Genomic DNA, 22598 nt, shown 5'->3' on the forward strand with positions numbered 1-22598 from the left:
GATTTTTGCCAATTATTCCCACGGATGCTATTTATAAGAGTAAGGTGGCACAAATAACTTTTCGCTCACACAGGTAATTTAGACAGAACAAGGGCAATGAGCACTAAATTTACTTCTAAAATAGTAACTAAAAAGAAATTTTTAGGGGATGGGCATATGCCTACACAATAAGTGCATTGCGCACCGTTTGGGGAGTGGTAACACTTGAAGGTGCTGACTCGGGAAAGGGGGGGTGGGGAAAAAATATGAAACTATTGTTTTTAACTTGCAAAAAAAAAAAAAGAAAAAGAAATTTTTTTAAATAGTAACTCAGTCACTTTTTTAAAAAAAGAAATTTTTTTAAATAGTTAACTTTCTGTCACTAATAATAGTGGTTAAAAATCTTTTGGCTTTTTGGCCGGGCGCGGGGGCTCACGCCTGTAATCCTAGCACTCTGGGAGGCCGAGGCGGGTGGATCGCTCGAGGTCAGGAGTTCGAGACCAGCCTGAGCAAGAGTGAGACCCCCGTCTCTACTAAAAATAGAAAGAAATTATATGGACAACTAAAATATATACATACAAAAAATTAGCCGGGTATGGTGGTGCATGCCTGTAGTCCCAGCTACTCGGGAGGCTGAGACAGGAGGATCCCTTGAGCTCAGGAGTTTGAGGTTGCTGTGAGCTAGGCTGGAGCCACGGCACTCACTTTAGCCCGGGCAACAGAGTGAGACTCTGTCTCAAAAAAAAAAAAAAAAAAAAAAAAAAAAAATCTTTTGGCTTTTGTTTTTTAAATACAATATATAATCTGGGGTTTAACACATCGTCACACTAACAATTTTTTTCCTTGGGGCCATGGTGTTTTATTACAAAAACAGAATAAAAACTTGGAAAACAAAACAATCTGTCCTAATTTAATGAAAAAAAAATTTTTTTTAATTGTTTTATGTGCACGAGTTATATGCAATTTGAAAAATAGTTCTCCAGGATCCCATGGTAAAGAGATCTGTGACTTACATATGCTTCACCAGGCCCTGGGCTCAAAACTAGCGTGAGTTAAATACAAGTCACCTGGCAGTTAATGTGCTAATTATAATCTCGTACAACCAAAAACAACTTACGGAAATTTTTTTCTTTTATAAAGCAATCTGGTTTATAACCAACAAAGATACATGATAGTGGTAGGCTGTTTATAATTTAAATGTACGTGGAAGAACTGTGAGGAAATTCTAATTTTAAATTAATTAATAAGGCAACTGAATTTTGACCAAGAGTGGGAAGCAAAAAGCTGATTTTCTACATAATTCATAAAGAGTTCCCATCTATTTGTTACCCTCTCTGCTCAAGACCCCAAAATGGTGGCAGTGTAGTATGTTCTTTGGCTGGAAATGAAGTTTTAATTCTTATTAAACCACAAAGCTGAGCGGAAAATCTAAACTTTTTTCACCTAGATTACCTCAGCTGGCCTTTATTTATTTTTTTACTACTTCTGCTCTTAAATGTTACACTTTTATCCTTTGTTCCTGTCTATTAAATGTGAAAGAGGGATATAATTTTTAAATGGGAAGACCTCTGAAGGCAAGAAATGTGTATTATAAACAACTACCAACATGCTAAAAATATCAGCAATTAAAAATACCTCATTATTAACTGTTTCAGCTATTCCTCAACATTTTTATTTATTAATTAAATATCAACTAGGAACTTTCCCAGGAACATCTCTCTGCTCCATGAAGCTGTATACTACCAGAGTAACAATGACCATTTTGGCAACAGCATCACCAATTTATATGATGGGAGCCTGCCAAAACACAGATAAAATTTACTTTATTGTATGGAGCTGACTACAAGTTTTTATAGTAGGAAACAAAATATCATGTCTCAAGAGAAAACTATACTACTGGTATGTCAATGACTGGATGAATATTAATTCCATACTGAATTTTCTTTTAGTTGACAGCCACATTCAATTTACACCATTTAGCCCATTTTCAACAGTGACAAAAATGTAAGTCTCTTGAGTGGATTGTAAGCTTTGCTGATTGTGTATTAAAGACTCTATAAGCAAGAACCAAATGCTACTAGGTGAACCCATGCAAACAACAAGTTGTAAAAAGTCCCAAAACAAAAAATTCTATAGCTCACTACAGATGACACAATGAAGACTAGAGAGAAAAGCCATATAGTAATGCTACACCATTCAGCTCCAAGAAGCACAATATTTATAGTGCAGTCCACATATGGTCACTGCTAAATATCAAATCAGCAGTCTTATAGAGTTACAGTTTGGAACTAACGGAGTCCACAGATCTAAACAGATATGCAACATGACAAAACTCAAATATACAAATACTCCTAAATCCCTAGATGACAAAACTAAACATCAGCAACTGGAGTTTGAAAACTTACACTAATTTTTAAAACCTGTTCCGTTAACCTGACAACTATAAAGACAGGATTTTAATCAGGTAGAGCAAAGACCAACCAATGGCTGATGGGTATAGCTGTACTTCCAACTGCAAAAATGACAACGTATTTTAAGTCAATGATGCAGGCATTTTGCCTTTTATGTAGCTTAAAATCATTCTTTCATTTGATTTCTTATCATCCAACTCTGATAAAGGTCATGAAGGACCATAAATAACATCAACCAATTCTTGTAACTATAATGGAATCCTACCGTGGACTATGGCTTTAAATCAAGCTTTCTAAATATTTTATCTTTAAGTATGTAGAGGTCATAATTATATTGGCTAGGACCTAAAAATCTCTTAAAGCAATAATTACTTTTAAAATTCTAGTTCAAGAAAGTTTTTGTGATAAGGATAAAATGTTAACACTTTCCAACATCTCTTTAATTCAGATAATCAAGTTGTCTAGCAATTCTTTCATAATTTTCTTAGAAAAGTGTTTTATTCTTGAGCAGAAATCTTATTGAAAGATATGTGGTTGGTTGAAATAAAGAAGGAAAAATAAAACTTTAAAACACATATTATTAAATACTTTACAAATCATGGATTTTGACGTGTTTTCAACAATTGCCTACTGAGATTGAAATACCTGTATCATCTCACTAACAAATCTAGGCTTTAGAAGTTCACTAAAAGCATAATACATTATTGCATCTTTGTATCTCATTTCCCATTCTGTTGGTTTGCATCAAATTTACCCTACTACAGAACAAAAAGACCTTAATCCTATACTCACAATAACCCTTCACACAGGCATATTCTTGGCACAAACCTGTGCAGAGACTTCCACGGTTACCAGCTGCTGCAGATTACCTTTGTTAAAAAAAAAAAAATGACTAGACCTTTAGCTCCTGCAATGATCTGTAGACTCCCAAAGCTGCGTATTTCCAGCCACTTTTGAGTTGCATGCTGTAGCAAAACAGTCAGCACCTCTCAATAGATATTGCTGCAGAGAAAGATTTTAATTCAGCAGAGACTCTTTTCTGTGTTAAAAGCAATGCCATTTCCCCCTAAGAACAAAACAGCTCAATATAGCCAGCCAGCCATATAATTCATTATTTACTTATTATTTGGTGGGCATTCCTGAGGTGACAGGGGACTTCTTTTCTTGGAGGGGGCCACAGTGGGGGGAGAGGGAACACTACCCTACTTTTATGCCAATCATCATAGGAGTTTCTTTTAAAACTTTAAATTTTATTCCCAAATGATTAGGTAGCAGAAGTAAGATCCCTCCTATTTTGTGTGTTCTACTTCTATCTAATATAATGTAGGCTATGAAGTTCCTCCTACTACTACCTAAACTACCACATCACAAATAATGCATATATTTATTTGTTTCAGGAGTAAATTTTAATTAGAAGTATAATTTATTAATATAATATACATTTCTGAGCATACCTTCATTTATAAGAAAATTAAATATCTAGTCTGAGTACTATACCATTTGCTATTTTAAATGGAAAAGACATACTACTTAATGAGTAAGGCATATATCAATTCTACTCCTACTCATTGAGATTACTCAACAATGATTTTACTCAGTCAGACTATTTCTTTTTTTTCTTTTTTTTTTTTTTTTGAGACAGAGTCTCACTCTGTTGCCCAGGCTAGAGTGAGTGCCGTGGCGTCAGCCTAGCTCACAGCAACCTCAAACTCCTGAGCTCAAGCGATCCTCCTGTCTCAGCCTCCCAAGTAGCTGGGACTACAGGCATGTGCCACCATGCCTGGCTAATTTTTTCTATGTATATTTTTAGCTGTCCATATAATTTTTTTCTGTTTTTAGTAGAGATGGGGTCTCGCTGTTGCTCAGGCTGGTCTCAAACTCCTGAGCTCAAACGATCTGCCCACCTCGGCCTCCCAGAGTGCTAGGATTACAGGCGTGAGCCACCGCGCCCGGCCCAGACTATTTCTGATAGTGTTCTTTCTATGATACGTGATGGAAAAAATCCTGGACACTGTGAGAGGTAAAATAGCATTATCTTCATGTGCCACAGGAATGAGTTTTCCAAAAATCTTTCAAAGTAACCCTAAAAGAGGGCTTTAAAAATGTTAAATATTTAATTTAGTGGTTTTTAAAAATCTTTGTTGAGTATAGTAATAATGAATACTGGGCTGCAAACTTAGTCTAAATTTCCTGCTACTGTCAAGTCAGCATACCCACAAAACTATAGCTTGTATAAGAATATTAACTACCCATGCACCTGGCACAATATGGTACTGGGGCCTTGCTTCTGACAGTTCTGTTCTTAAACTCTGACCATCCAAAAAAATATTTAAAGTAGAAAATTTAAATTATTTTTCAAGTACAAGATACTGATCTAGCCTACAGAGTTCATTACAAAATTCTGCCTTGTGATAATCCACAAGATAATATGGAACAAGGCACAACTTCAGCGATTTTTAACTAGCAAAGCGGGCGTGGCATTTTCTCCTTATGTTAAAACATAAAACTGGACATTCAGCGAAACATTAAATGTGAATTCTCCCTCTGCAGCATTATCACATGCGTCATCAAGTACTGCCATGCCTAAGTCTAGCATCATGCCAGCACATTAAGACAGAAAGTACTATATGCAGTGTTCACTGGACCAGAAGGACAGAAATAAGAAAGGGAGGTGGGGGAGAAAGAAACCCTAGAGAAGAAATTAAAAAAAGGCAGACCGTGCAATACAAACCAGATCATGGCTGCTTAGCTAATATGGGCCAACTGCTGTGGAAGAAAAATGTCGAACACCCCAAGTTGTGTAAATTTCTATAAACATCTAAACACACACACAAACACACACAACACCAACCTAATTAGGAACATAAATATATGTTGATCCTTTACTATGTTACAGTTTTGAAAACAAAAGCTAAAGTTAAAATATCTATGCTCTCTAAATTGCCTTCTTATTTTCCTTAGGAAGAAAAAAAAATAGTGTTTCTTAAAGGGGGAGGGGGGACTATCTTGACTGTTACAAAGATTAAGATTCCTTCTTTGACTTTTTCCCCCATTCAAGTTTTATCAATAACTCAACTGAAACCCTTATAAAATATGTACACAATCACAAATATTAAATGCTGACAATGACAAGTTTAGACATTTTAACAATGGATTGTGTTATTTTAAAATAATGCATTTTTCAAAATGAAAATAATGTTCAAAAATTAAGAAGATTTTTAAAAATTAAGAGCCAGGTAAATAAATCTCTTTGTTCTACTGCTTGATATCATTAATGTCTAAAACTAAGCAGTGTGAAAAGATAGAAATAACCAACTTTTGACAAAAACCAGACATTTGTTAAGCTACAGAGACCAAGTTTACCATGTTTCACAAGAGTCTGGTAAATAAAACATATTATTCCTTAACTGTTTCTAAAGGAACATTTCACACATGAGTATACTGCCCAGGAAAGGTGAACCTATTAAAGGATCAAAATACATTTCACTCCTTTATTCAATTACAAAAACATTAAACTTGCTATCTTTAACAGAATATCGATATGGGCCAAAAAGATATTTTTCTATAAAAACTCTAATTTGTTTCTAGATTATTCTTGGACTGACTGCCCAACATATAAAATATTAGATTATATCCAAAACTATGTTTGATTACTGTGGGGCATGCAAGAAAATAGCTCTAAATTGTACTATCAGTTACTAATAAATTTAACTTCATTCACATCAAGTGTCACACGAACGCTACCTAACTAACTGGCTAAGACCCAAAATTAAGCACTGATCATCTTACCGATTCTATGGGCTTGTCAAGTGATGCTTGTTCAATTTCCAAGTGTCCTTCTTCATATTGATCAAAGTGATTACCCTGAAAAAAGACAACTACAGTTATTTTTCAAAAACAATAAGTAAAATTATTAATAGCCTAACCAAACTAGCGGGTATTTTTAACCTTTTTTTAAACCTAAAAGGAGACTCTACAATTATTCTTCTTCAGTAGACCATCAAACCTTCAGGCAAATTCAAACTTTTTAAAAATCTGTAAGAACTTATTAGAAGGGTAAGACTAGTAATCTGAACTCTTCTTCCCCTGACAAGTGTTGAAATTGTAAACTAAGACAGTATCAACCATTTGGGATACCAATTTCTTCTCAGACTGACTACACTAGGAATACTGCAGAATCTTAAAAACAAAGCGCCATGCTGTTTTACTTTCATAAACAATATTGTACTGAATTTTTTTAAAGGCTTGCAAGAGGATGTATTGAATTTTTAATACTAAAGAAAATAAGTCATAATAGAAGAATGCAAATAAAATCTACAATACTGTTCAGTTGATAATATTATTTTTAACTAAAACTGCTAAAACATTCGACTTAAAATGATCAATTGCTACCACTCGGGTTTTCAAGGAATTAAAAAACCACCTCCCAACAGTTTCCAAATGCAACTATTCTTCAAGATGATCTACCAAGCAAGATAAACATGCCTGTACAATGCAATATTTGGTCATAATCAAGCAAGCTCTCACTGTAACTCAAATATGTCAAAACAGTTTGACAAATGATAGGTGCACGCCATTCACAGTGTCTCACGGCTGTAATCCTAGCACCCTGGGAGGCTGAGGCACAAGCATTCCTTGAGCTCAAGAGTTCAGGACCAGCCTGAGCAAAAGCAAGACCCTGTCTCTATTAAAAATAGAAAAATTAGCCAAGGTGGTGGTTCATGCCTGTAGTCCCAGCTACTCAGGAGGTTGAGGCAGGAGGATTACTGGAGCACAGGAGTTGGAGGTTGTAGTGAGCTACGATGACACCACTGCACTCTACCCGGAGTGACAGAGTGAGACTCTGTCTCCAAAACAAAAAACAAAACAAAAAAATCCAAATGATAGGTACAGACAACTAGGAAGTTCTCTCTATTCATGGTTTTCTCATATCTCCCTGCTTTATTAGGAAGGAATAGGTCATAATGTGACTTTAAATCAAAATATCAATTTTCTGGTTCCGTTGTTGTTATAAAGTAGAGGGCATGAAGATTTGTGGGTCCTGAATTGACCTAAGTCAAAATAGTAAAGAGTTTAGTCTTTCTGTCTGGCCTAAATTAATTCAGTGTATGGAATGAAATGACAATTTGATAAACCTAACGAAGTTACTTTGCTTTTTCAAGTAAAATTCTAGTTGAATAAATAAAACTTGATGGAGAGCACTAACATAATTTGCCATATTGTATCATAAATATTAGGTCTCCCTCACCAGACTATGAAGTCCTTAAGGATAAGAACTGAGTCTTGTTTACCTTTTGCAAACCTAATAACTTAATATGGTGGTTAAACATAAGAGGACAACTAGGTACTAAAATTGTGTGCTGGTGATGAAGTATTTCTGGAACTATTAGGTTACTGAGTATGAAATGTCCAATTTCCTTAAGTACCAAGTTTGACAGTTGGTATCTCTGACATTTCACTTTGACACTCGTTTTATTTTTATTATGAAGGTACATCCTCAGTCTTTCAAATGCACTCACTGTTTAGCTTGTGATTATCTTTCAAAATTTTTTTAGAGCAATTTTTGTGACCATGAATAAGTAAAAACTTGGTGTTATTTTCAAATATGAGTTCCAATGTGGAACCAATGCAGTGCAGACAGCTGGAAATATCAACCAAGTGTTTGAGAAGGATGTGGCTAATGAATGCACGGTACGTCGATGGTTTGAGAAGTTTCATTCTGGTGACTTTAATCTTGATAATGAGCCACGTAGGAGACCTGACACCAAGGTGGATAACGATGATCTGAAAGTTGTAGTGGAAGAGAATCCATCTCAACCTATGCATGAATTAGCAGCAAGGTTTGACATTACTATTCCAACAACATTGGACCATTTGAAACAAATCAGCAAGGTAAAGATGATGGATAGATGGGTTCCACATGAATTAAATGAGCCTCAGAAGAGAAACCATCTCAAAGCTTGCCTTTCCTTGCTGTCACGACATAAAGGCAAACCATTTCTAAAATGTATTGTTACGTGTGATGAAAAGCGGATTCTTTTTGACAATCCCAAGTGTTCAGCACAATGGTTAGACAAAAATAAAGTGCCGAAACACAGCCTAAAACCAAATATTCATCAAACAAAGCTAATAGTGTTTGGCCGGTGGTCCAGCGTTGGGTATTATCCACTACAGCTTCGTGAAACCTGCTCAAGCAATTACAGAAGATGTCTGTTACAACCAGCTGGATGAAATGATGAGGATGCTTGTGACAAAGCAGCTGAGATTGGGCAATAGAGACATGCCAGTCCTCTTGCAAGACAATGCTGGACCACATGGCACACAAACAATGCTGCTCAAACTACGGAGGCTGGACTTGGAAACTCTCTGTCATCCACCATATTCAACAGATCTTGCACTAGCTGACTACCAATTCCTCCAGGCTTTGGATCACTTTTTGCAAGAGAAATATTCAATTCTCAACAAGCTGTGGAAAACGCCTTTTGCAATTTCATCACCACTTGCTCTCCAGGTTTCTTCACTGCTGGCATAAACAAGCTACCATTAAGATGGCAAAACTGTGTCAATAGTTTGATAGTTTGATGTGCTCATTCTTTAATTGTACTGCTTCTTGTTTGAGATGTAATAAACTAAACTTTTGATTCGAAATTGGACATTTCATATTTAATGACCTAATAGATGGTGGTGGTGGTGGTGGTCGTACAATATTGTTAATGTACTTAATGCCACTTTAAAAAAAAGAGAGGGTTCTCACTATGTTGACCAGGCCGGCCTCAAACTCCTGGACTCAAGTGATCCTCCTGCCTCATCCTGGGACTATAGGCATCATGCCACCATTAATGACTTGAACTATATACTTTTAAATGGTTAAAACAGGTCAGGCACAGTGGCTCATGCCTGTAATCCCAGCATTTCAGGAGGCCAAGGCAGGAGAAACACTTGATGCCAGGAGTGTAAGACCAGCTTGGGCAACATAGCGAAGCCCCGTTTCTACAAAAAGCCGAAAAATTAATTGGGTGTGGTGGTGAATGCTTGAAGTCCCAGCTATTCGAGAGGCTGAGGCAGGACAATCACTTGAGCCCAGAAGTTTGAGGCTGCAGTGAGGTATGATGATGCCACTGCACTCTAGCATGGGCGACGGAGCAAGACCTCTGTCTTGGAAAAAACAAAAACCCAAAAACCAAAAAATAAAAACAAAAAAACCCCTTAAGTATCTGGTTTTAGTGATGGCAGCAGACTTTTAAAAGCCTATAAAGAAATATTCCACAAATAAGCTAGGCATGGTGACTCATGCCTGCAGTCCTAGCCTATCAGGGAGGCTGAGGCTGGAGGACTGCTTGAGCCAAGGAGTTCAAGATTATAGTAAGCTATGATTGAACTGCTGCACTACAGCCTGGGTGACAGAGTGAGACCCTGTCTCAAAAAAAAAAAAAAAAAAGAAAAAAAGAGGTACAAATAATCATAATGAATTTTGTGAATTGAGAGATTGCTTCCCAACATTTATGTATCTGTTTGATTTGTCCTAATAAATAAACCAATTAGCTGCAACATTTGAAAAATGTAAAAGCTGTTTATACTTTTCACTGACTTAAAACATACCCTTTAGAAAATTAGGAAACACAACACCAAATCACAAAGAAATAAATACCTATCATTCAAAAGAAGTAATTTTCATTCAATACATTTTTCATCTCAGTTCTTTAAACTGGTTATCACCCATTCTAAGTCCTGTTTTTATTAGTAACTCACTGTATGATCTCAAGCAAATCACATCATATTTTTCATTCTGCCTTCATTTGTAAAGTGAAGAACTTGAACTAGGCATTCTTTTATGTCAGTTCTTGGTCTAAAATCCCACAAATTTGCAGATTTAAGCTGAATTAAATTAAATTTACCCTATAGAAAAAGGCTAATTGATTGTTTTAAATTTAACACAAAAACATTAAGACCATCAACTCCTTCAAAAGCAAAATGTTAACCACAATGGCAGTAATCTTTGGTAGTGAAGCATAAAACATTTTCCACCTAGCCCCAAAATGAATGTAGCCTCAACACAATGACATAAAAACCAAGTAAAAGTAAACAAAAAAACTAGGTGATTTTGAGTTTGGTAATGACTCTTAGATACCAAAGGCACAATGAAAGAAAGAATTGATAAGCTGGACTTCATTAAAATTTAAAACTTATGCTCTGCAAAAGATACTGTCAAGAGAATGAGAAGACAAGACAGTCTGGCAGTTTCTTACAAAACTAAACATTTTACCATACAATCCAGCAATCATACTCCTTAGTATTTACCCAAAGGAGTCGAAAATTTATGTCTACAAGAAAACCTGCAGATGTTTGTAACAGCTTTGTATGTTCATAACTGCCAAAACTTGGCAGCAACCAAGATGTTCTTCAGTAGGTAAATGGATAAACTGTGATACATTCAGTCAATGGAATATTATTCAGCACTAAAATGAAATGAGCCATCAAGCCATGAAAAGACACGGAGGAAACTTGGATACATGTTACTAAGCGAAAGATGACAATCTGAAAAGGCTACATATATACTATGATTCCAAATATATGTATGACATTCTGAAAAAAGGCAAAACTACTGAAACAGTGAAACAATCAGTGGTTGCCAGGGATCTGAGAGGAAGAAGGGATGAACAGGTGAAGCACAGGGGATTTTAGGACAGTGAAACTATTCTCTATGATACCATAGTGGTAGATAAATGTCATCATACATTTGTCAAAACCCATAGAACTATGTCACCAAGAGTGAACCCCAATATAAACTGTAGACTTTGGCTGATAATGATGTGTCAATGTTGGTTCATGTACTGTAACAAATGTATCATAACAAATGTGCAGGATGTTGACGGTGGGGAAGGCTGTGCCTCTGAAGGGGGGAAGACTGTATTTTCAGGTCAACTTTGTTGTGAACCTAAAATTACTTGAAAAATTAAAATCTATATATTTTTTTAAAAGTAAACAACACAAAAGTTAATAATTAGAATAAACCCATATTCAACATCTCTAAAGCATTTCTTCCAAACAGCATGTCTGCTTTCAAACTTTACTACAAAACTTTAAAGTAACAAATTGATTAACAATGGTTAGCTCTCCAAGAAATGAAATGGAGAAAGGCGGGCTTTCATTTTTTACTTGTAACAATGTAGCCTGAACTTCTAACAATATCCACGTTTACATTTGTGTTGTTTTTAACTATATATTTTAGCCAGGAGCAGTGGCTTACACCTATAATCCTAGCACCTTGGGAGGCTGAGACTGGAGGATCACTTGAGACCAGGAGTGCAAGACCAGCCTCGGCAAGATAGCGAAACCCTGTCTCTACAAAAAAACAGAAAAATTAGCCAGGTGGGGTGGTGCACGCAAGTCCCAGCTACTCTGGAGGCTGAGACAGGAGGATCGCTTGAGTCCAGGAGTTGGAGGTTACAGTGAGCTATGATCAAGCCACTGCACTCCAGCCTAGGCGGCAGAGCGAGACTCCGTCTTCAGAAGGAAAAATGAAAAGAAAACTGATACAGAGATTAACTCACAAATTCACAAAGGCTTCTCATTCTTAGTCCCATATTACCACCATTGTAGTATACTACACAAGACTGAAAGACTTAAAAAAAGAACAACCTTATCTCCATAATTCTGAAACAATATTCTCTATAGAAAGCAGAATTATCCCAGCGAAGGTGCTCACACCTGTAGTCTCAGCTACTTGGGAGGCTGAGATGAGAGGACTGCTTGAGGCCAGCAGTTTGAGACCAATCTGGGTAACATAGCAAAACTCCGTGGTCTAAAAATAACATTCATAGATAAAATAAAAACTTTTTAAAAAAGAAAGCAGAATCAGTCAATCTTCTAGTTATAAAAGACAAGGAAAGACTGAGGAACTGTTACAGATTGGTGGAGACAAAGGAGAAATAACCATGCAATCAATGTGGAATCTTGGATGGAATCCTAGAAAAAAAAAAAAGACATTATTGGAAAAACAGGTAAAATTCAAATAAGGTGTGTGGTTTAGTTAATAAACTATGTACCAGAGTTAATTCCCTCGTTTTCATAATTGCATTATTGTTATTGTATGGATATTGCGGTAAGGGAAGATGGGTGAGTGGAATTCTCTCTACTGTTTTTGCAACTATTCTATAAATCTAAAATTAAAACAAAAACTTCTTTCTAGTTATGAATAATCTTCAAGACATTTTATTAAGAGGAAAAAAGGGCCAGGTGAGGTGGCTCACGCCTGTAATCCTAGCAGTCTGGAAGGCCGAGGCTAGAGGATTGCTTGAGGCCAGGAGTTGGAGACCGGCTGAGCAAGAGCGAGACCTGTTCTCTATTGAAAATAGAAAAATTGAGCCCATGAGTTTGAGGTTGTAGTGAACTATAATGACACCACCACTGCACTCTAGCCCAGGCAACAGAGAAAGACCCTGTCAAAGAGAAAGATGGAAGGGGAGAGGAGGGGAGGAAAAAAAATCAAAGTGCTGGAAAATGTGCTGGCATGCTACCCTCTGTGGGAAGGTAAAAGTAGAGAATGCTTGTATATGGATAATGCATCTATGAAAGAAACTCCTCCCTCCATCAATTGGAAATAGTGGTTGTCTTTGAGAAGGGTAACTAAGTGGTTTACTTTCCACTCTGAATCCCTTTTGTCTCTTTTGAATGTTATACTGGAAAAGCAAAAGGAAGAGGAGGAAGAAGGAAAATGTGATTTCAAACCCCTAGCTCACAACTACAGTAGCAGAAATGATGATGATGATGTGTTGGTAATAATGAATATTTTATTTCTTGACTCCCCACCTCCCCCCCCAAAAAAATTTTTTTAAGTCATTCTGATGAACTTAGACTTATTAGGATCATTCTTTCTAAAAACAGCATGACATCTTCCCATCAAAACAGGCCCCAAGGCAGGATCGTGATTTGGAAATAATAGAAAAATAATATAGATGTAGAAATAATTGAGATGGAGGAAAAGTGCAGTTTAAAGTGATGGGGGAGTCAGGGGTCCTCCAGCATTCCTGTGAGCTGTGAGGCCCCCAGTGAAATCCCACATCAGTATTTACTGTTACAGCAAATAGCTGTCTTTTGTTAAAGAACTATGTGTACAGCTCATTCTTTGAGGTTTCCAGGGGAACCTTACCTAATTCTGTCTACAAGAATAGACAGTTACAAAATTTTTCTAAGATAAGCATGTTAAGCCCTAAGTTAGAAACAGACCTAGCTGAGCATGCAAATTAAAGATAAAATGTATAAAATGAGAACACTGTGTCTGTGTACTACTCTAATCTATTTCTTCTAAACACAGAGACATGTAGTCAGGAGTGAAGCAGGAATAGCCTTGAAGTTTAGGATAGTTCCAGCTGCACGTTATCTGCTGGGCAGGCATTTTAATCAGCTTCTCTACCAGGGACCCAAACCGAGCTTTTGCCTTGCAAAAAAGCTCAAGGCGATGGCTGGCAGCAAAGAAGAAATGTTGCCGTGCAGACATGCTGACAATGCCTGTCTTTGTTGGAAGCAGCTTCTATTCTGTGAACTAACACGTCCAAAGATTCCTTCAAGGCAAAGCCCTGCAAAACTCCTGAAACCTTTCACGTCTCTTAGCCTACTTTCCCAACAGCATCTGAATATCCGAAGGCCTCAAAAGGATTTGAAAAGAAGTTTTTGCCGCTGCTTTACCTTGCTTTGAAAATCTCACTTAGATCTCTCAAAGCCCTTTAAAGCTAATCATATAATGTACCATAAAAACCAGGGCAGGTTGAGAGTAAAAAGGGGTGCTAACGGTAATTATTCCAGGACAAAATGCATAAACCAAAACACATGGTCATCCTAGTAAAAATTCACAGATCCTATGTTAGAGCATTCCTAAAATTTAGTCTTAATGACTACTACATTTATTCTATTATCTACATCAACTCTTCCTTTCTCAATAGTATCTGCTTTCAGAGTTGAAATATAGCTTTTCATTTATACTGATCAAAAATTTAAGTTCAAAAGGATCAGACTAGAAGCAATTTCACTTTTCTAAAAAAAATGTGTTAAAGATTTTTAAATGTACGCACATATACACATACACCCAGCTGACTTTCCTTTAACTGCCTCCTCTCTCAAAAAAAAGCTCCAATTTGTGACAAGTCTAATTACAAATGAATACAACCTGGCTGACCTACCCTGAATGTTATTAAAATATAAAGTACTCTAGTTCCTTACAGGTCAAGGATTCTGCTTCCAAACACAGAACTAATGTGGAAACTTCTCTATTACAAATTTAGCTGTGGTGATCATTTAAGTATAAATAGAGACAGGGATTGCACTAAATTTATCCAGATAAGTGGAATCTTATTTGCTAACCAGTGCTGATTTTGGCAGCCACATAATCCCACAGATGTACCCTTTACGTGATTAACTATATGGTAATTAGCAGGGAGAAATTAGAGCTGGATTATCAGGACAACTCTTAAAGATCACAATTCACAGCCCATAATCTCAAACAGCAAAACACAAAACTGAAACTCCATAAGAGTTGATCTTATTCTCCTCCCTCTTTCTATAACTGTCAAAATTTAATATAATTTCTTTTAAGGCTGGGCAGGGTGGCTCACATCTGTAATCCCAGCACTTTGGGAGGCCAAGGTGGGAGAACTGCTTGAGGCCAGCCTGGGCAACATAGTGAGGCCCTATCTCTACAAAAAAACAAAAAAACAAAAAACACCTAAATCATTAGCCAGGTGTGGTGGTATATGCCTGTAGTCAAAGCCACTAGGGAGGGTAAGGCAGGAGGATGGCCTTGGGTGACAGAGCAAGACCCTGTCTCTAAAAAAAAATTTTTTTTTTAATTTTTAATGAAAAATATTGCCCAAAGTCAGTGGATTCTAAATTTCTGATAGTCAAATCAATTGTTAACATATGGATTACACTTACATGGAGGAAAATTTTAAATCCCATCTGACTTTTCCCATCTAGTCTAGGTCTGAACCAACTCTAAAGTAGGTGGGGGGTTTTTTTGGTTTTTTGTTTTGTTTTTGAGACAGGGTCTTGCTCTGTCACACAGGCTATTGTGCAATGGCACAATCATAGCTCACTGCAAGCTCTAATTCCCGGTCTCAAGCGATCCTTCCACCTCAGCCTCCAGAGTAGCTGGGACTATAGATGTGCACCACCATGCCTAGCAATTTCTTTATTTTATTTTATTTTCTTAAAGATGGGATGTAGCTATGCTGTCCAGGTTGGTCTTGAACTCCTGGCCTCAAAGTGATCCTCCCATGCTGGCCTCCCCAAGTGCTGGGATTACAGATGTAAGCCACCTGCCCGGCCTAAAGCAGTTTTATCTTTGGCAGTATATTGTACCACTCATGTTAACACCTGTCTCTGGCTATTAAGTTCCATATTGTACACTTTCCTGTTTCTCCCTGCTCCAAATCTCACCAACTAAAATTTTTCTTTTGTACTGTATGTACCATTATTTCCTTAGAGATTGTCTAATGTTATTGAGTGGTTGTAATAATCATAGCCCTATCTCACAACTCAAGTAACATACTTGTTTATATACTGAACTTTTAAAATTCAAAACATAATAATCATGCTGATTTAAACTGCCATGGACAAAAAAATAGTATGTTTAGCAGATAGAACCAGATAGGATAGCTTCATATTCCATCTGTGAACAAAACCAGTCCTCCTCTGTCCCAAATAAATAAGACTTCATCTCTGTCCCCCTTTCCCCTACACATTCCAAATAAAATTCTAGCCTAAATGATAAAATTTAAAAAGAAAATGCCCCAGAAGGAAAAACCTATCCAAAAATAAATGGACCTTCTGAGGATTGTTGGTGTCATTTCACTAATACACTTAAAATTTCTTTCAATTTAGAAGGTAGATAGAAAACACCACTGTGATCAATTCCTCATAAACCCAATTCTTCACTGTTGTTTCCATAATCATATAGTCTTATTTTAAATTTCCAGTATATTATTATAAAAACCAAAGCCCTCTGAAGTCGGAGACACCAGAAATCAAATCATTACTCTATCATTTGCTGGTTGTACAACCTTGGGCAAATTACCAAATCTCTCTCTAGGCCCATTTTCGCCCCCCATAAAATCCACTACAGTATTGCCACATAGTTTGTGAGATTTAAAGAGGTACAAAGTAATAAATTATTATTTTAAAGCACTGTTGAGGCCAGTCAATAACCCAGAGGAATAAACTTCCCTTATTATATAAGTTCAATTGTATGTAAATTGGTAGGAAAGATAATTGGCTAGCAATCTCAGCAAATAACTAAGAATCTGAAAACACATTACACGGGGTCAAGGGTATGAACATACCATACACTCCTCTAAAAATATACCCATTTGACAACAAATTTTCTGGATAATTTGATTAGGGCAAGAAAGAACTGGTTTCCAAAAAAAAAAAGAACTGCACTGGAAAATTATTAACTTTCAGCTGGAGGTGGTGGCATGTACCTATAGTCCCAGCTACTCAGGAGGTTGACACAAGATCCCATAAACCCAGGAGTTCAAGTCCAGCCTGAGCAACATAGTGAGAATGTCTCTATATAAAATTTATATAAATGTTAACTTTTAAAAACTCCATAGGAGAAATTGACCTTTTCCAGAAATGCATGCAAAATACAGCCAACAATTCTTGAGGCATTCAAAAACGTAGGGAGGTAATAGTTAAGAATTCCTCTGGAACCTATGGTAATGGCTATTATTTCTTTTACCACTGGCTGGTATGATAGCCGCCTATCTATTTAGGTGTTTTGACAAAAGTTCTGCACCAGTCCACAGAAAAACAAGTGCATGTAAAATGAGTCATACAAAAGGAAACTCACAACTAAAGGGTGGTTGCTGTAATTTTCTACAATAAAGTGTAACTATACCCATAACACAACTTCCATTTTTGAATATCCCTCAACTAGTTTTATAGGATATCACAGAAACTAATAGCTCAACCTAGATAATCCATGGCACAGCATGGAGTTGAGCTCCCAAGTCTGGACATTCTTTTCAGACTCTATGAAGCCTCTCCATCCTATACATGTGCCTTTATTCAACCACTAATTCAAATATCTGAGCAACTTCTATGGGCCAGACCCTGACTCAAGACTAAAAAAATGAATAAAACAAGACTTTGCATTCAAGTTCTAAGTCCAGATAGATAAAACAAATTATAAAAAGTACACAGTAGGCCCGGCACGGTGGCTCACACCTGTAATCCTAGCACTCTGGGAGGCCGAGGCGGGAGGATCGTTTGAGCTCAGGAGTTCGAGACCAGCCTGAACAAGAGCGAGACCCCGTCTCTACTAAAAATAGAAAGAAATTATATGGACAACTAAAAATATATTTAGAAAAAATCAGCCGGGCATGGTGGCGCATGTCTGTAATCCCAGCTACTTGGGAGGCTGAGACAGGAGGATTGCCTGAGCCCAGGAGTTTGAGGTGGCTGTGAGCTAGGCTGATGCCACGGCACTCTAGCCTGGGCAACAAAGTGAGACTCTGTCTCAAAAAAAAAAAAAAAAGGTATACAGTATAAGAAGTAGAACAGCACAGTGGTTAAAGGCTGAGACAGGTCCAAACTATCTGAAAGCTAGCTCTTTGACTTGTGAGCTGTGTGATCTTGGATAAGTTTCTGATTTGGGGATAATAATAGAATCTACTTTACAGAGTTACTGGGGGATTACATGAGATAATAGTGCATAACATAGTGCCTAACAAAGAGTAAGTGCTCTGTGCTCTGTTAGCTGCTACTATTGCTAGTAAAAGTGCTGTTATTGAAATATGACCAAAGCTCTGTGGGAGTAATGAAAATTAAGCAATTAACTCTGCCTAGGGAAGATGTTAGAGGTGACATCAAATTGAGTCCTGAAGTATGAGTAGGAACTTGCTAGAGAAAGACCATTCTAGACAGCTAAGAGCATATGCAAAAGCAATAATGAAAGAGCCTACCACGTCCAGGTAACAAAGGAAACAACAGGATGGCAGAACAATGTAGAGAAAAGAAAAAAGATACAGTTGTTAAAATGGCACCAGACAGTTAAGAGTTTTATAAGCTAAGTTAGTGGGTTTGGATCTTATACCTTAGACAACAGGAACCACAGGGAAAGTCACGTTAGGAGAGAGTAAGGTTCAAATCTAAGTTTACTGTGTGGCCCCAATTTCTCTGAGCCTCAGTTTTTCATCTGTAAAATGGGGGATAGCACCACCTGGTTTGGAGAGTTTCTTAGATTAGATACATATCTCTAAGATGCCTTGGCATCAGGCCTGGCATGTAATATGTATTGAACAAATAGTGATATATTATCCTCACCAGATATCACAGCAGTCAACTTTTGAAGGTATAATGGTCACGGTTAAGTTTATAATATCTTAAATTGACAGTATCCAGCAGAAGTACCATTCTCCTCTCCAACCTACTCTTTAACTGGAACAAATGGACTGATTTTTGTCTTGTTTTCTTACCCTTTCATGAGGTCAAGCTAAAAAATGGGCACTGAAATGTTTGGGAAATGGAATGGGATTTTCTGCTAGACCCCCACACAGTGAAAAGACCAGCATGAAGTCATAAACAACCAATTAAGTTTATAACACTGAGATGTTTCTGAAACAAAAAACATAATCTTTAATAAGCATACCATTTGCTATCAGTTTATTAACTGGTCGAAAATGCTGCCATGTATTAAAGAGAATAATGCTTTTTGCATACTGTAGATAATATCAATACTTATTTCTTTGAAGAGAAGCCAATATATATACCACAGCAGAAAGAACATTATAAAAAACAATCCACCAGGCATGGTGGTACATGACTATAATCCTAACTACTCAGGAGGCTGAGGCTGAGGGAAGGGGGCCACTGGAGCCCACAAGTTTGAGTCCAGCCTAGGCAACATAGCAAGACTCCCCCACCCCCTGCCATGTCCCATCTTATCTGTTAAAAAAAAAAAAAAAAAAAGAAAAGAAAAAGAGAAGTCAGAAGACCAAACTTCAGCTCTACACTAAGCAAAAAACTTATCTGGGCCTCAGTTTCTTCATCTATAAAATAGGGTTACTACCTATTCTGTTTACTTCAATGAATTACTAGAAGAATCAGAAAAGAACATATATAAAGAACATTTATTACATCATGACAGTATACAACTATACCGTGTTACCATTCTCATATCCAGGTCAGATTATCTTATAACATCCTGGTACCTCAGTTCCTTAACTTCCTTTCCTAAAATGATCTTGTCCTCCATTCTGCTTTAGCCATGTATTTTCATGGTCATTAACAATAATCTAAATCCTTCCATAAACTCTATTTCAAACACTGTCCTCTCCAACCACCACCTTCTATCTTTCTAGCTCATTCTCTAGCACTCCTAACTCTAACAACTCTTAAACCCCATCAGAACCTAAAATCCACTGATCCTACCAACTTTTCACCCCTCACCAGGGTGGCTGCCACACCTGCAGCACTCCCCAAAAGTCCTCATTTATCTCCTTACCAAGCTTAAAATCACATGGTCTATTACTGTAATAACTCCCTTGTATACACCCTCTACTCCATTACCCTTATTCACATTAACTCTGGTTAACAGAGATTACTTATCAGAACTTTAACTGTATGGGTATAGCATAGCTAACATAACTATAACTGAATTAATCTTCCTGTAAAAAAAGATTGCTTTGATATCTATCCCTCAATTTAAGCACCTTAAATAACTAGTGTCTTCCTGCTTAAAGTATTTAAATAAAACTTATCTTTGCAGCCCTTTCACTTTTTCCCTATGCCCAATGATTTATTCATTGCCCTAAAAAAACAAACAAAAAATTCCCAGTCAGGTGTGGTGGCTCACAGCCTGTAATCCTAGCACTCTGGGAAGCCGAGGCTGGAGGATCGCTTGAGGTCAGGAGCAGGAGACCAGCCTGATCAAGAGCAAGATCCGTCTCTACTTAAAATAGAAAAAATCAGCCAGGCGTGGTGGTGCACATCTGTAGTCCCAGCTACTCGGGAGGCTAAGGCAGGAGGATAGCTTGAGCCCAGGAGTTTGAGGCTGTAGTGAGCTAGGCTGATGCCCCTAGGGCGACAGAGCAAGACTCTGTCTCAAAAAGAAAGAAAAATTAGCCGGTCTCGGGGCTGTACACGTAGTCCCAGCTACTCGGGAGGCTGAGGAGGAAGGATTGTTTGAGCTCAAGAGTTGAAGGTCACAATGAGCTATCTCTGGCCACTGCACTCCAGCCTGGGTGACAGAGCCAGACCCTGTCTCTGAAAAAAATAAAAATAAATAAATAAAAAATAAAAGTAAATTCTGTTGTACCACTTCTTTTACTTTTGCCCTGGCTATTTTCTCCAACTGATGTCTTTCCATTCATTTCCTTTGCAAGGATGCAATCCCATCCTTGAAGATCCAGCTTAAATGTTAATTTCTTCATAAAAGCATGCCCACTTTAAAGAGTCTCTCCTTTCCTTAGCGTTTTGTATTTATTGACTGTATTATTCATCTGATAACCATGCTGGTCTTATAAGTAATGAACTAAATATTATTGTTACTTTTGTTATCACACCATCCAGAACAAAAGTTCCTCGGAATAAAAAACTACTTAACCAATTCCCATATAGACATATTTACACTGTACATACTTCTTAGTACAACCACTCTTCAAATATTGTTTTACTTAACACATTAACTGGCATGTGAGTTGTATTTAACTCATGCTAGTTTTGAGCCCGGGGCCTCGTGAAGCAAAACCTGCGCAAAACCCTGCAGTTGGGTCCTGAAAATTTTACTTGCTAATGTTCTTACTGTTACAATTAATATTGACAAATTAATTCTAAAAATGTGCATTAAATGAAGTCAATAAATTTCATTTTTCATTGAGTTAGAAAGGATCGTTTTATTTTCGAAGTGTTTATTCTATTTTCATAATAAAACACTGTGGCCCCAAGGAAAATAAAAATTTTTTCTAGCGTGGCAATGTGTTAAGCAAATTTTCAAACATTAGTCTATATTCTGCAAACTATTCTCAAGGTAAATATACCCCTTGGTATCTTCTGCACAGATGATATCCTAAAGCAACATTAAACCAATTATATATTCAACCACTTTTGCCCTTTCTTTTAAAATATCTCATAATCTTACAGTTTTACTCATAGCAACAAGGGAAATTACTGACACTATAGCATATAATCCAAAAGCAGCAGCTTTAGCTCCTGCTCTACTCAAGACCTAGAGTACCGGCCGGGCGCGGTGGCTCACGCCTGTAATCCTAGCACTCTGGGAGGCCGAGGCGGGTGGATTGCTCAAGGTCAGGAGTTCGAGACCAGCCTGAGCGAGACCCCGTCTCTACTAAAAATAGAAAGACATTATATGGACAACTAAAAATCTATATAGAAAAAATTAGCCGGGCATAGTGGCGCATGCCTGTAGTCCCAGCTACTCGGGAGGCTGAGGCAGTAGGATCGCTTAAGCCGAGGAGTCTGAGGTTGCTGTGAGCTAAGCTGACGCCACGGCACTCACTCTAGCCTGGGCAACAAAGTGAGACTCTGTCTCAACAAAAAAAAAAAAAAAAAAAAAAAAAGACCTAGAGTACCAAATTAATTTGATTTTGATCAACGCTGCCTATAAAAGGATGAAAAATTAGGCTCCTTCTTTTCTCGTTAACTCTGGAAAAATAATGTTATATGAACCATAGGTAGGTACTGACTTTTCCAACAATCATTATTAAAATGTCAGTCAGAAAACTCAATCATCCACTTTTTTCTGTTACAATTTTAAATTTGGAGAGCTGTTTTGTGTTTCAATTTTATGAAATGCCGAGATGAACTGGAATTCCTCTTTGAACATCGTAATTGCCAAAGAGTGGCAAGGATAATAACAAATAATTGGAATCTCATAAGACAAGAGCAAATGTAATATTACAAAGATACTTTCTGGTTATTTGAGTGACACACAACACAGGATTTATCTTACCTCAAAACTGTCAAAAAAAGAATTGAGGCAAATAACAGGAAACTCCTGTTTTCCTCCCAAACAACTTTAATTCCTAACCATCTATAGTACGTATTAAATATCATGTGTTATTAACCTATGTACAATGCCAGGGCAACTTAAGCTACTTTTTCTTCTATACATTTCCAAATTAGTTATAAAATACTAAACATATTTGTTTAAATACCAAAGAAATCAGTTAGCATAAGCGCCCATACAGTATA

General features: G+C 37.1%; 1 protein-coding gene across 5 annotated transcripts in view; it reads right to left on the minus strand.

Moving 5' to 3' along the window:
- The window catches only part of GPATCH8 (G-patch domain containing 8), a 96189-nt gene that overhangs the window by 68271 nt on the left and 5320 nt on the right, over positions 1–22598 (minus strand). For 3 of the 5 annotated variants that reach the window (XM_069482709.1, XM_069482705.1, XM_069482707.1), the window contains exon 2: positions 6180–6254. The exons of 1 other annotated variant lie outside the window; for it this stretch is intronic. Coding sequence is in view for 1 of the 4 variants with exons in the window: in XM_069482705.1 (XP_069338806.1) it covers positions 6180–6254 (75 nt within the window). In the remaining 3 variants the exon portion in view is untranslated. Of the gene's footprint in view, positions 1–5121; positions 5157–6179; positions 6255–22598 lie in introns of all 5 variants that reach the window. One more of the 5 variants, XM_069482708.1, reaches the window with a different exon arrangement.

Source organism: Eulemur rufifrons, chromosome 9 (assembly GCF_041146395.1).
Source record: "Eulemur rufifrons isolate Redbay chromosome 9, OSU_ERuf_1, whole genome shotgun sequence".
In the NCBI taxonomy this organism is placed as follows: domain Eukaryota; kingdom Metazoa; phylum Chordata; class Mammalia; order Primates; family Lemuridae; genus Eulemur; species Eulemur rufifrons.